We start from the raw sequence: 15,652 nt of genomic DNA, 5'->3' as shown, positions 1-15,652 counted from the left end.
AGACCACCTGAACACCGTCAGGAAGGCTTCTTCCTGAAGAGACCTACTGCAACATGCTCTGTAAAGTGCTCTTTCTTCGATCTCGATTAAACGCGCATGCACATCTCTCTCCCTTTCTCTCATTTGATATGACCTTTGTTTACACGAAAAACACGCCGTCTTTGTGTCAATCTCCTCCTGAAGAGACTGCTTGTCTCAAGCGTCCAATCGAAAGGAAAAGAAGAGAAAACAACGAGAGAATACCGACACAACAATACATACAAGCCAGGAGGCCTTGCTATACTACTAGAGACAGCCCAAGTCAGTTCTAGCTTCACCGCTGATTAAGAAGAAAAGATAGACAAACGAACAGCAAAGCATGAATGCAATCTAACCCCTCTCTTTCTTATCTCTCCCTTCTTCTTGTACATACAAACATACCAACAAGCCTTTCCATCTCTCGTGTCCATCTTCGCTTGCTCTTTTCTCACTCTACTACCGCAACCCCTTCGTTTTCTTCTTTTTCTCCTTTTTTTTAAGTCTTTCTAGTCTCCTTTTCAGTCTTTTCTCTTTATTTCTCAACAAGGCCTCTTAGCATGCCTGTGATTTCATCAGCTAGCTGCTTGAAGTGCTGTTTTGACGCGGCCTCTGTCGTTGTAGGCGGAAGAAACTTCATGCTTGTGATCTTGCTGATAGTAGGCCTCATGGTGTTATAGATCGTCCCCCAGCCTATCTTGTGCTCGCTCCCGCTCGTCTCTGCATGCGCACACGCAAGCAAGAAGAAAGAGCAAAGTACATAGATGACCTTTCTCACTCAGATAAGAACAAAGAGAGTAGAAAGGCGAAGGTCTTTAAGTTTCTCTCCATAGAAAAAAGAGAGAAAGAAAGATACACCAAAAACGGCTGGCAGGGCAGAATCGCAACAAGACCTCTAGACTTCCCAGGAGAGAAGAAACATTTGTTTCTTTAGATCACCTCTAAGAAAAGGAGATAAGGATATAAAGAGAGGCATCCGCCTTAACCGTGTATGCTTCCCTACTTCAATATAGAAGATTCTTAGGCAATTTAGGTTTCATCACAAGTCTTACTCCCAGCAAGAGAAATAAAAGATACCGCCGTCAAAACTCTGTACCATTCAACGCGAAGACCATTGACTCCCCCAGCGCCCCAAGAGGAATCATACATGGACACGTATATATTACGTTATACATACATCTATATATAGAGACATGTACAGACAGACAGAAAGCTAAATAGATAGATTGATTTACACACATAGGTAGACGATGACAAAGACTGTTTTCTTTTCGTTGCGCTTTAGACAGAACTCACTTCCGGTCCAGCATCCTGTAGAGTGGTAGGGGATCGTGCTTGGTAAAACTTAGCTATTCATATGAGAACACGACGTTCGCACTGCTCTTTTCAGCGTAACTACAAATGCCATTAGATTATGTCGTCTTGAAAGCAAACGCATTCTTTCTCTGGCTTTCCATCGAGGCAGCAGTAGATGAACCACTACAAGAAGCGATGCAAATTACGGTAAGTGCTACAGAGGAGATGTTGCAGTCTCCAAAGCCAAGCCTTTCTTACAAGTAGCGACAAAGACTTCATCTTTTTCCTAGTTGGGAGAAAGACTTGCCTCTGGAGACTGCAGTATCGCTATCTATCTATCTATCTACCGTATATAGATATATATCTCGTATGTGTATAGATTCGATATGCGAGAGGGAGGTAAACATACCTTGCATGACCCGCAAACTCTGGTCGTAGAAGTGGCATATTGTACGCATCATACCAACCGTCTGAGAAATGTTACAAAGAGGAAAGAGAGGAACACCCCCAAAAATCAGGCCTCATCTCTCTGTCTGTAAGCAACAGAGAGGAATTAACACCTCGGCTACGCTACGTATGATCTCGCCTTTGGAGACAGAGAGTCGTCTTCCCATTCCAATTAGAATCTCTGTGGACTGACCGGTGGTCAGTGCTACCTTTCCCCCCCCCTCTTCAGCTGGAAGCTAAACCTATTACCCGTATTCTCTAGAATTTGGAGTTCTACGGCTCGTCGGAACATCTGGTGTATATACACTTCACAACTTCATTTGAAACGAGACGAAGAACAGGAGAAGAAAGATGAGCACGAAGGAGTGGAGATGTCTTCGTAGGTGGAGTAGGACAATTGACATAGTGGAGAATGAAAAGAGAGAGCAAACCCTTGGTGGGCCTTGAGGTGTACATACACATCACTATCACTGCTGCATTCAAATCAATCCACATATCCATCTACCAATCTAAAGACATATGTCTCTACCTATCTGTCTAACTCTCTATATAGCCTCGTGCATATGCAGTACATCCAGTTCCTCTTATCCTGAACGATGAAACATCTAATATCGCCGGCCGACGAGCTCTACCACGTAGGGAATATGAACGACGACTTCAAAAGCCTTTCTTCAAGCGCCTGTCTCTCCAGTGAACAAGTCTGGAGAAGGACCAGAGAGTGTGGAGGTACACCAAGGGAAGTAAATACATTGTACGTACAGAGGATTTTCCCGTCATGTAAAGTTTTTACTCTTTCCATTTGCCAGCCGAACTGACTCTTCTTACCTTGTAAAGTGGACACATATAATCATAATCAGAGAAAGCGTTCTGCTGAAGAAAATCTTCACGAATGATGCGAGCGACTTCAAGAATCAGTTTTTGATCCTACAGCATAAGCAGACAGACAGACATAGTCAAGCCAACATCCATACATAGACACGTATACAAAGAGAGAGAACAACTTTCCTTTATATCGTCTCTACCACTGATGTGTATGTAGAAAGACACAGGTCATTCACAGTCTCTTCCTGTTCTCTCTATTTCACTTTCTTCTTCTTCCTCTCCAGTGTAGTATATCACTTGCCCATATACCATACTGCTTTCTCAGCTCTGGATTCGAGTCCTTCTCCGTCCCCTTCCCTTTCGCACACTTCGATGTGCTCCAATGAAACTCGAACTCCGGCACTTTTTAATCTCCTCCTTTTGTTCTTCAACCTCATGATCGCTTCTCACGATAGAGCCAACATAACTGTGGGGTAACGCATGCAACGACCAGATCCTTCACCTTGTTAATACTGATGGTCTTCAAAACCATCCACAGAAGTGTGAAAAGAGACGGTGGACGAAACAAAATTCTTCTTCCCTGAAGGAGAGAGAAATCCATTCATGTCCTTCCTTCCTTCTGTGTAATAGGATACCGGTGAAGGTGCATGATGATAGCACCTCTCTTGTTTTCACTATGAAGGTTCATGATGAGAATCATATCACGTTCATCAAACAAAGAGAAACACCAGTGTATATACATCACACATGAAACGACATGACAGAAAGCAGACTAACTGTCTGTCTCTCTCCCTCATGCTCCGTTTTTGCCTCCCCTGACTTGCCATTTCAACCATACGCAGGTAAGGACTTCTATACTAAGAATAAGACGGGAAACAGAGACTGTTTTCTCCCGCCTTCTTTTTCAAGTCTTCATAGAAGCATCAACATATATCTATCCCTGTGTATGCTTTACATCATTCCTGGAATGATCGTAATAACGAGGGCAACCACAAGCGAGGGACATCTACATGAACACGGAGAGAGAGAAAGAGAGATAGAGCAAAAAAGCAAAGGAACCAAGCGAAGCGGGACTCACTGGAAAACAAGAGCAACAAGAGACAAGTAACATGAATGCATCTTAGCACAGTGAAAGATACATATACATATATGCGGTGGTACAAAGCACTAAAAGAGTTATAAGACAGGCTCTAGGGAGAGGTTATGGACGACGACTGAAGGGCTGAAGAAGGTTGAAGACGTTGACCCTCCGTCGTCATCTGTCTTCTACTATGGGGACTTCATCTGAAGACTTTATCTACTCACCTCAGAGAGCGAATCTTTCCCGACTAGCTGGACAATATCCGTTAGTTCTGCTTCCTGTGAAGACATGACACACCCCGCTCCATCATCTCTCAATCAAAGCTCATATACGGCAAATCATCGCCGACCATAAGTATATACATACAAACAGGCTTCCTGCGTGTATAGTGAGATCGACTGACACTCCTCCTTCAGTTCTAGACAACAGAGAGGTGATTCCTTCGCCTACGAGAAACCTGTCGAAAAAGTGATAGTTTCCTGTGTGTATACATGTAGGTCATATCCTTTCCTTTGGAAGTCATATATTGAAGCCCCACATGCATAGAGGTGCGGACGAGACAAGTTGTTATTGAAAAGGTTTAGAAAACAGAGAGACCACACTCATGTACATGTGGGATAGAAGGACTTCTCCACATACATCTCTCTCTTCCCTATATCTACATACGCATGTCTGTCTATAGATCGGCACACACATCTGCACGTCCATACACAGAATACACCAGGGAGCATCTTCATCACCATCATGTACACCGGTCTACAGACATCTCTCTCTATGTATAGATAGCTATAAACTGGAAGAAGTAGCTACATCATACAAGAACGACAGTGTATGTGGAGAGAAGGAGAAGATTCCCTGGCGGTTGATTACCTGTTGAAGAATATCAGAGACCTTTTGTCGCAGAGATGTGAATTCTGGATCGTATGAGTCAAAGAAAGGCTCCAGAGCTCGAATGTACTTAGAAAACGAGGTTGTCCAGTTGACTGAGGAGAGGCAAAACAAGGGCACAGGGGACCCCCGATGTACCTACCATCCTTGACTCTACTCAACTAACTATGTATAGAGACAGATATATCTGAGCAGGCATGCACAATTGTATCTATCTTGTCTCCCTATGCACGTATCAGGTGTGAGAGGAGACAGTGAAGGACGTCATGGCTCCGACGCCTAAGTATTCTGTCGTCACTAACAAGTTTTCTCCATACCACTTAAGCGCATGCAAACGACAGAGACACATCGACCTCTTACCCAAAAGGAAACCTTCGTACTTCGGTCACATCGAGTAAAGAAGACCATAAAGCTCAGCAAAGAACTCCACACACACAAGTTCATTCAGTCATACATACATGTTCATATATACATTCTTATATACATATACATATATAGATATTCATACATTACAGTCATCCGCATGACACGTCTCGCCCTGCATCCGGCAGCGGGCGTTTCCTTGAGCTTACTGCCTCTGTAGCTACTTATGTACACGGGTAGACTCTGACTCTCTACGTATATTCGGAGAAACGAAAGAGGGGAACACATACGTACCAGAAGGGAAGTGCTTGCGTTGAGCTAGCTTCTTATCCAAACCCCAGAAAACCTGGACAATCGACATTGTCGATGTTGTTACAGGATCAGAGAAATCACCACCAGGAGGAGAGACAGCCCCTACAATTGTAACACTTCCTTCTCTTTCTGGAGACCCTACACAGCGAACACGACCTGTGCAAAACACAACAGAAAGAGAAGAAAAGAAGAAAGAAAACAAGATCAACGAAAGAGTGCATGAGGGTTCACCTCTCTATCTACCTACCTGCCTATCTTTGGTCTGTCGATCCATCTTTATCTATCTATCTCAGAAAGAGGTAGACGATTCTTCTTAAAGACAGATGATAAGATGGGGTGATACATGAGGATGTACGCATTCTATGGTGAGTCCCCTCGTAGAGAGATGTGTCATCCTCTCCTGTTTATTTGAACAGAACTGTATGCATGGTAGATGTCTGTCTTGTTCGCCCAAGTCTTCATGTGAATAAGAGATTGACGTTTCTGACATACATGTAGACCTCCTTCAGTTATCAAGGCGTTTGTACATACACTCGGCGTCTTTGTTCGTCTGTTTACGCCTTCTTCACTTCTCTCTACCGAACGGAAGTGTCTCTGTGGCAATGTCTGAGGTAAAAGAACCCTTGCATGCACCCCGAGCCCACGTGTATCTCCATACCAGAAAAAAGACTAAGAAACGATCAAAAAAGTGTCCAACCTCTGAAGCCGTCTTTCTTCCTTTTCTTCTTCGTTGTTCTTTCCTTACTTGCACGTTCATAGAAGGATGCAAGACGAGCACCAAGATAAGCAGGATACCCGCTATCTGCGGGCATTTCTGCAAGACGACCGCTGATTTCACGGAGAGCTTCAGCCCATCGACTTGTGCTATCGGCCATCATAGCTACGTGGTACCCCATATCTCGGAAGTATTCTCCTAATGTAATACCTACACATGGAAAGAAGAGAAAGAAACAACACAGACAGACAGCTAGACATCCTCCTACTATTGTACCTATACAAGACTAGCATAGAAGAGGAAGGGAAAAGACAGATATCATCATTCAAGATATACAGCTTTTTCCTTATGTACGAATATCCACTCCCTGTGCCATATTGATTAGCAAAGATAAAAAAAAAATAGAAGGCAACACACATACCACACACAGACACTCGGAAAAGACTACGAGAGATCAATCACTATAGATGGCGACATAGAGGAAAAAGCACAAGGACAAGAAGAGACTTCTTGTTGCTTAGTAAGGAACAGAGAAAGAGAAAAGAAAAGAGAAAAACAAGGAAGGAAGAAAGAAAAAGACAGGGGTTGCCAAACAGATATCCCCGTTCTATATCCAAGCAAAGTTGTGTCTTTTTCGTGTTCTCTTCTTCGAAGTTTCTTTCATCGCGTTTCTGGCCACGAGAATGAGGAATAGCGAGAGGGACTTCCTGTTCGGTCGCAGTCCTCCTGCTTCATAGCAACGACGGCGAGAGAAAAACCAGTTGAAAACAGCCACGTGTGACTAATTCTCCAGATACCTTACCGTAGACAGAAGAAAGGAAGGAGAAGGACGCTGGGGGTATCACCGGTGGTCGTAGCCTCTTGGTGGTCAAGAAGTAAAGCAAGAGTCCTGCTAACATGAGCTGACCCTAAATGGATATGTACATACCTACACATGTCTATCTGTATCTTCACATACATACATACATGTCTATCTGTATCTACACATATACTTGGGCATAGACACGTCTGTATACACTATATACACGAGTAGTGATAGATGTAGATATTCGTGGGGAGGTGTGTATTCATTCTTGTCCTCGATGCAGTTATTGTTTTCTTACCGGTATAGATTGAAGCTTCACGAGCTGCGACAGGCATGTTACTTGTATTAGCAACTAGACAGGTACGCTGCATAATTCCTTCTTCTTTTCCATTGATAAGTGTCGTCAGCTCAGGGAACTCCGTCAAAACCTCCGCCATCTCATTTCCACGCTCTCCACATCCCACGTAGATAATCACCTGGCTATTACTATACTTCGACAAAGCCTACACATATAGACACACACATACACAAAGAGATCCAGTGCAAACACAGCTCTAGCTTTCCATTTCCTCACTTCTTCAAATACCTGCCATAACTATCTACACTGTATGGAAACGAATACGGATGCGTATATGTATGCATGTATATCTTTGTATCTACGTACGTGCACAGAACAGTGCAAATACATGTGTGCGTTTTGTCGTTAAAGCAGCTCTGCCTCGTAGTATATAGCTGGAGACACTTACGCAAAATACTGACACGAATTACCTTCACACAATCACCCTTTATAGTGTATATGTATATATATATCTCTATATATAAATATATGGGAATCCTGCGTACAGATACATACGGCTAAAGACCGCACGCCGTGGAGATTTCGTTAAGCTTCCTGTTGAGTCATTGATCCCTTCGAGATAGATCTTTATCGTTCTCTCTGTTAAGCTAGAAATGTGAGACCACCGACAATGGATAGTGAAACCAAGGCAGTAGAGAAGATGATGCTGGGGTATGTGACGAAAGAGAACAATAGGTAAGGAAACAGAGAAAAGAGACACTCGTTTTCTGGTCTACCTGTGAGATACATGTCTTTCCACATCCGAAAGCTCCTGGTATGGCACATGTCCCTCCCTGTTAGAAAAGGAGAGGAGACACGCAGGCAGAAACTGCATGCATCAATCTGAAGAACGGATAGACACGTCTCTCCTTCTCGAACACTTGATGAAAGGAGATGAATGTGTAGTATCATCTGTTGAAAGACTGAACGCAAAGTTCCTCCCTTACGATATAGATATATATATATATATGTAGAAAGAGAGTCGTCTCGTGTAAGGCTATCTTTCTCTGTGGAAAACTCTTACTGGTGTCTATATGGGGAACTTGATATTGCGAGACGTATATATATATATATATATATATACATACAGAGAGAAAGGCGTCTCGTGTAATGCGTCTCTTTCTTCGTGAAAGCGCTTACTGACGTCTATATGAGGAGGCTGATATATATGCGACGTAGAGGGGGGGAGGATTCAGATAACCTCACGTGTACATGATGGCAGAACGCATAGGTAGAGCGGATACAATCTTTATACAGACCCGTAGACGTATCTTTGATATCACGCCCAACAGAAAGACAGACAGAAAGATAGACAGCAAAGAAGGCTGAAGCGTTTTCACTATCGGACACTAACCATTCACAGATATGCATACCAATACAAATGCATAGATATATGTAGATACATACAGAGACAGAGGGATATAGATGGATACATAGAGGGGAAGATCGACATCTACCTATCTATCTCTATACAGATCGCCTGGTGAAGAGACAGGAAATGCAAAGAGAGACATGCTTCCAATAGAGATGCACTAGGCATGTACATTCTGTTCATTTTCCTATATTCTCCCAAGACAGCCAGCTGACTGAGTAAGTCACTCATTAGCTAAGTAACTGATTATCTTCTTCACCAGTCATCTAGTTATTTCTGCAGTAGATAGTGGGGGAGTAAAGAAAGAAGAAAGGAAATCAACACACCCAGACTTTTTCTCTTTCTAAGAAGCCAAAGAAGACGCAGAGAATACACGGGAGATAGGCGCTATCATACATACCTGTACGGTAGGGAAGAGAGCATCAAGAACTCTCTGTCCTGTTAGGAGAGGCGTATTGCCTGCGAGCTTCTCTAGACAAGGTCGGGGTTCTCTGACGGGCCAGTCGTGAGCCATCCGTACGGGGATTTGCTGGCCTTGAAATTCTAAAGTTAAGACTGTATCCTTCACGGTGTAATCTCCTGGAGAAACGAGAAGAAAGAGGAGGGGGGAGAAAAATCGATAGAGGGGGGGGGGAAAGAGTTATGATGAAACGGAAGATGAGGTAGAGAGATAAAAAAAGACGAGGTGAAATCAGGAAAAACCTCTCTCTCATCCATATAGGACATAGACGTGTACGATAGGCCTAAGAAAGACCTTACATACATCTTTCATGTACAGGTGAAACACGTGTATGATCATGTGTTACACTGCATGTATGTTAGGGTAGCATGACATACAGACATAGATAGTAGGCGATAAACACGCAGATATATATACGTATATATATATATCTGTATACTCGTAGAAATAAATGGGGTCCTGCGCCAGATAGACACGAACTGAGAAGTCAAGCAAGATCTACTGGACAGAAAGAAAAATTCGTCTTTTCACTCCAAGACAGGAAAACGTCTCTCTTTCGCACTCTTTCCCTTCTTTTCCCTTCAAAGAATAAGAATCGCTGCATGCAGTTTGTCTCTCTTTGTTTACCTTCAGCAGCTATCCAAGCGACCTTCCCTTGAACTTTCGGTGGGACCATAATTCGATGCTCAATGAAGAGATTATTCTCATGCACCGTTCCGATCACATCTCCTCCTAGGAAGGAAAGAAAGAAAAAGAGAAAAGGATGAAAAGCGAGACACGGGTAGATATAGATGGTAAGGGAATGAAGGAAAAGGCAAACGGACCAGGCAGATATCCAGTATATATCGTAAAGCCATCTATCCATCTATGTAGGATGTACATGTAGAAGCATGTCTATGTCTGTATAGTGCGGACAGAATGAATGAAAAAACACGATTCATGAAGAAGACTTGTTCCTCGCCCCCTTTCTATTTCTCTCCGTGTCGACGGACCACCTCACCACACGCCTGAGAATGAACAGGGAAAGGAACAATAAGAATGTGTAGACGCTCTCGAGCAAGGGAGAACTTACTTTCCACATAGCATGGAGCTTCTTTTCAATGAAGGAAGACCATTCATTCATCGTCAACAAGCTAATCGAAAAGTGCTCTACCAGAGCTATCGGGCAAAGGCAGCAGACACTGGGAGGTCAACCTCTCTCTCCCTGTGCATTATATACATGTGCATCAATACCTGTATGTGGGGAGTGATGCTGTGTCTATCAAAACTTGAAAGATGTCTACATATGAACATACAAGCACATCATAAATATGTCTATCTATAGCTGTATATACACTCCCCCTCTACACACCGAGACACCTCCATACATTTATGTATGTATACATGACTTCGACTACTGCTCCGACTATTAACCTAGAGAGATGAAAGGAGTTATCTAAGAAGATCCATCAAGGCAGTAGAATATACACCTCTCTACAACTCCTTCTCTTTCATCCTGATCCACTTCGTTCTTGTACTTGTTTCTCTCAGTGAAGACCTCAGCTCCGGGGTAAAGAAAAAAAACGAAGAGGGGAGAAGAGACAAGAAAGAATGGAGAGAAGACGAGGAAGATCTACCTGTAAGAATATCACCAACTTGAACTTCGGGTCGAGGAACGTAGTGCCAGAGCTTCTTGTGATCAAGGGCAGGTACGTCTACACCCTTGGGGACGAATACACTCTGAGCGATCTGAGCGATTCTTTCCAAAGGCCTCTGAATTCCGTCAAAGATATTATCGAGTAGTCCTATCAACACAGACGCACATGTTTACATAGCGATACAAACACCTACGTAGATATCCATACATAGATACACACATACATACACAAGAAAGACAGCTACTTACTTTACTTTCAACCAAGTAAAAGGAACACGTGAAGAGAAGAAAGAGAAAGAACACGATCACCCTTCTCTCTCTGATGTTTTCCTAAAGAGATAGAGAAATGTATGAAGAACAGAAGAAAGGAATATAGATGTGGAAAGAGAGATGAGCGATAGAGACACAAGAGTTCTTCTGTGAAAGCGATTGGTTACAGGGCAAAAGAAAGAGAGAAAAAAGAAAGATTTGTATATCTATGAATGATGAAGAATCAATCTAGAACAAGGTAGATACACTCTCTCCTGTCATATCTCTTCTGGTGAACTTATAGACGAACGATATGATCAAGACGACGCGCATGACCTTCCTTCAAACCGGGAAGTTCCTTTTCTTTCGATTGAGAAGGCTAAGATACTGACACGTGAAGAAATGATCTCCAAATGAGTAGCAGTTAAACGTTCTCACTATCATCCATACGGCAATTAAAAAGGAAGAACAAGAAAATTCTGTTCCCGCGGATTTCATAGGCGTCTGGATAGTCACGAGGAAGGTGAAGGAGAGGGAGAGATAAAGACGAGCATCGAGGTGTATCTACCCCGCCACTTGCACTCTCCTTGAAAAACTTTAAACTCAACCGAGAACTTGTTGGCATACCACTATGAAAAGCTTGACAGACGAAGTCTTTATGAAGCGATTGAAGGTGAAAAGATTCTTTCTTAAAGAACCCCCCACGCTCGGAGGTTGATCTAGGACTCTAGCGTTCTGAACTTATTCTGCTGTCACTGCTAGACAGGGATGAGGAAATAAAGACTGCATGCGCAAATAACGCCTACCTGACAACTCCGAAAGAGAAAGCACCAGTAGTCAGATGTACGTGCACCACATACACTATAGATATATAGAAATATATATATAGAGAGATAGACAGAAGAAGATCACTATCTGACTGACGCAAGTTTCCTAACCAGGTCCAAGTTCCACAGAGAGAGGCTTTCCAGTCTTAAGAACGGGGTCTCCTACACACAGCCCAGCTGAAGAGAAAAGAAACGACAGAAAGATGATCGACGAACCTCAGATCAGTAGATGAAGAGATAAACTACAGACGTACTTCACGCCCGCTTTAAGTTCGTCTCAGAGAAAGAGAGAACGAGGAGACACAGAACAACATGATATCTGATAACTCCTATACACGCATATTCTCATATATGTATCGGTGAACCAGACGGCGTCACCGCCAGGTAGACTTAAGATAGATATACGGTCAAGAGCAAGCAATCCCCCTAGATGACGCTACTGTCAAGAAGAGAGAAAGCATCATCTTCTGTTTTCGAATCTTGTTCTCTCCCTTGTCCTCTCTTTCTTCTTTGCCATGTTCTTTTCCGCTCAACTAAGTTGAAACACCTAAGCCTCGGGTGACTCTCGGAATGAAGAGAGATGAACAGGCTCTTTCATTACGCATAGAGTAGCACTCGCTCCATCACGAATTGACGAAAGCAAGGGAGCTGGTATGATCGATACCACGTCAATGCTATCTATGTATTCATCTATCTGTCTACCTGTTTCTCTCTATCTGCATACGAAAGCAGCCCAGTATTTGCATGAAGCGGATGTATCATCACATCGACTTCAGTCTCTTAAGATAACTGCAGATAAGTATATCTACAGAGAGAAGTCTCTCCTCGCAACACCTCGGAAGTGCGTATGTAGATAGTGGAACTATCTCAGTGTCTCTCTACCTATGAAGATCTTTGGGTCTCTGCCTACAGACTATCCTTCCTACCTGTCTCTTCATAGACCTGAATGAAGGCATTATCTCCTTCCAGTCGAATGATTTCGCCCACAAGTCTTTGCCAGCCAACTCTTACTAGTTCATACATCTTCGTACCGCTCATCTGCTCTGCTACAACCACTGAAAAGGAAGAAAGGAATAGTCGAGTTTGAAAGACCAAACGGGTAGAAATGTAAAGGAAGCGAAGAGGTGAAAAAGAAAGAGAAGAGAGGTGACTAGCACGGACACGAAAGAAGACTGACAAGGAGACTAGGCAAAGTAGACCATGAGAATAGCTCTGAAACCACATATACATATGGATAGATATCTTTACATACACAGATACATAAAGAAAACAACATAGGCATGCGCTTCCCATCCCGTTGTGCCCTTGCCGAGAGACAGAGATCGACAGAGAGCTCAGACTACATGTAAGGCGACTAAGCTACATGTGTTCTCTTGTAGAGAAAAAGGAAGACAGAGAGAAGAATAGAAAGGGTTACGAGGCGAAATCAGATGTAGAGAAATCATGGCACCCTCACAGAGATTCTTCAACAAACGCACTTCTTTACTGATGTGCGAAATTGCGGTTGCCACTGGAAGATACCTCCGCAAGTGTGCTGCATATACACACGGAGTGCTAACGGAGAGATGACCTGAAAGGGGCTCTCTATAAAGAAACTTCCACGTGAATATACCCCCATGTGTATGTACAGTTTGGCATCTTTCCGTACAGCCCTTTCCGCGCACTACAGAAGGAGTCAGTCATCTGTGCTCTAAGAGAACGTGAAGAAGAGAAACTAGAAAGTACACATAGAAACGAAGGCCAGGAATGAAACAGATATAGAAGAGACGAACAAGAAAGGACATGAAAAAAAAAGGATGGAGAAAGAGAAAGGCCAACTGTCACGGCGTGGCGAAAAGAGAAAGTCAGCACGAAAGAGCGAAGAAAGTCGGACGGTGATGTGCGGGCGAAGAAAAAGTAACGAAGTAAATCACCTCTCACAGCTTTTCTTAACTGCCTTCGTGTGTGAGAGACCGAGAAAGACGCGAGAGGTACCTAGGACAGTAAAGAGGGTGTGTGTCTTCAGCTTCCAGGGCAACAGACTTGAGAAGGGCAGCCGGCGGCCGGGGAAATGACATACGATTTTTTTGTAAGGGTCCAGCTATCGAGTTCACTCATCCAGTGACTGCGCTTATTGTGTTGGTGAGCACATATGGTTTATGCATTCGATGAATTGATACAGAAATGAAACGAACAAAAAGAAGCAGTACGACTTCAAAGAGCGAAAATGAGCAGCATTGAAGTTTACTCATGCCTTTCTTGCAAATCCTCCCTCTTTAGGAAAGTGCAGGAAAAGCACAAACAAAGTTGTCCCTTCTTTGGATCGGGGATTCTTCCTATGTATTTTAGTCTCCTTACGGGGTCCTGAAACCTTGTATATAATACCCATATCGACATCGCCGCCATCTGCCCCTGCTGCTTCTCCTCTGGGCGCCATTTTCGAAGACCTTGATTGGTTACGGAAGTGAGTGGAAAAGGACAACGACAGAGACAACAGAAGAATGAAGTCAAGGGAATGCTCGCCTACTAACAAAATCTTAGCTTAGGAAAAGAGCGAACGAAGAAACAAACGACGAAAGACGGAGAGTGGAAAGAAGCTGGCAAGGGAACTCCGCGCGCCGAGTCGTCTTCCTACAGCGCTGGATTTGTCGAGAGATGAAAGCGAAACTGTAGAGAATCAAAGATGCTGTTACACATGTGAAAGACAGAAAAGAAAGATGCTCATGAGGCTCGCAAATCAAAAAAGGGGAGAAACGCATGCAAAGAATGTGCGGCGTATCTACTACACCGGGGAATAGCTTGGCAGCCGACAAGGGACGGCGGGTTCCCAAGAGCCTGTCAGATTCCACTGGGCCAGCGCAGTATTTGAAGGACAGTCTGGAGAGGTTTGAAAGAGAGGAATCTGTGAAGTGATGGAAACTGGCGGACGGTTCAGAAAGAACACCAGAAGGGGGAATCGTTCACGGGAATGCCCGTCACTTCAGCACGTAGGCCAAGGCCACGTAGACTGACAAGTGCCCATCCACCTGTCGCAGTCTGTTCTACAGCCCGTCCGACCTTCCTTTGTCTCTTGTTTTTCTTCCATCCTTTCTCGTTATTTGTGCAGTGCTCAGTCCCTTGTCGTGGAGAGCACGCGTTACTTGATGCTCCGCCCTCTTGTTCCGCGTGGCAAGCCGGGTGTTTGTTTCTACCCTTGCCTTGTGTGGCGCCGAGACAGCTGCTTCTCACTCACATCTGAATGGATGGCTACGTACGAGACAGCTCCAGTGGGACTAGGCTCTTTCTGCCATCCGGATGACGTGTTCCCTGCATTTGTCTTGAGAGACCGGTGGACTTCCTGGCTGTTAATGGGGCAGTCGGCACCCAGTTTGCCCGTCTGTGTGTCCGTGCTTTCGATTGACGTAGATCTTTGATTGCAGTTGAGAGACCAGAAGTCAAGACAACAGAAGAAGGAGGGGTGAATGCTATGGAATGTCACCTCCTGCTGTCGTGTCATAGTGTCCGTGTTCTTGTGCCATCGGCCGTATGACGACCCGGTATACGTTGTCCTGCACCCCTCGACACTACCGATGAAGTCAGGGGGTGTTTGTTCTTCAATAGTCTCGGTCGGCTTTGCGAAACAATCAGTCTAGTGGTGGCTGGTGCGACCGTCCAAGAAGCATCTCTCCTCCTTCTTGGTGGCACCGATTTACCGCAAGTCACACAAAGACAGTAATCGTACGGCACATTCCTGCTCAGGTTTCTACTCTCCGTTCGTTGGGGCTTGTTTTCATACAGGCACCCTGGCGCGCGTCGTTGTTTGGGACCATTAGCTACACTTACAGGGGCACTACAGCTTTGCCACGGTCCTCCGTGTTCCCTCTTTCAACCAATAAGAAACCCTCATTAACTCGCGCCTGGCGGCTGAGCGGAGGTTTCTCAGGCCTCCCCGTGTTGTGCCCGCAACAGGCAGTAGCTCGTCTGCGGGGTCTGAAAGCGGAGTTAAGGTCTCCGGTCTCAATGGAAGCGTTAGCCCGGCTGGACCATCGTCTGTGACCTGCCGACTTGG

The 15,652-nt window shown here is 44.3% G+C and overlaps 2 protein-coding genes across 2 annotated transcripts; one reads left to right on the top strand and one right to left on the bottom strand.

Annotated features, from left to right (window-relative positions):
• Positions 1-229: 229 nt before the first annotated feature.
• On the bottom strand, positions 230-14,341 carry CSUI_006684 (v-type proton atpase catalytic subunit a). The gene is made up of 15 exons (XM_068066837.1): positions 13,963-14,341; positions 12,552-12,680; positions 11,737-11,802; positions 10,530-10,697; positions 9,541-9,645; positions 8,854-9,032; positions 7,819-7,875; positions 7,043-7,247; positions 5,970-6,149; positions 5,207-5,380; positions 4,532-4,644; positions 3,886-3,939; positions 2,584-2,682; positions 1,721-1,781; positions 230-735 (listed from the first exon to the last, which is right to left on the bottom strand). The coding sequence occupies exons 1-15, from the start codon at positions 14,039-14,041 to the stop codon at positions 551-553; spliced, it is 1,854 nt and encodes a 617-aa protein (XP_067921188.1). The 5' UTR covers positions 14,042-14,341; the 3' UTR covers positions 230-550.
• A 115-nt stretch (positions 14,342-14,456) lies between these two features.
• On the top strand, positions 14,457-15,431 carry CSUI_006683 (uncharacterized protein). Its single transcript, XM_068066836.1, has one exon. It carries the CDS (start codon positions 14,748-14,750, stop codon positions 15,015-15,017), a length of 270 nt encoding a protein of 89 aa, XP_067921187.1. The 5' UTR covers positions 14,457-14,747; the 3' UTR covers positions 15,018-15,431.
• The last annotated feature ends 221 nt before the right edge of the window (positions 15,432-15,652 follow it).

The sequence above is a fragment of the Cystoisospora suis genome, assembly GCF_002600585.1.
Source record: "Cystoisospora suis strain Wien I chromosome Unknown contig_3427, whole genome shotgun sequence".
Taxonomy (NCBI): Eukaryota; Apicomplexa; class Conoidasida; order Eucoccidiorida; family Sarcocystidae; genus Cystoisospora; species Cystoisospora suis.
The sequence above is the reverse complement of the archived record's forward strand: the minus strand, read 5'-3'. Positions and strand labels throughout refer to the sequence as shown.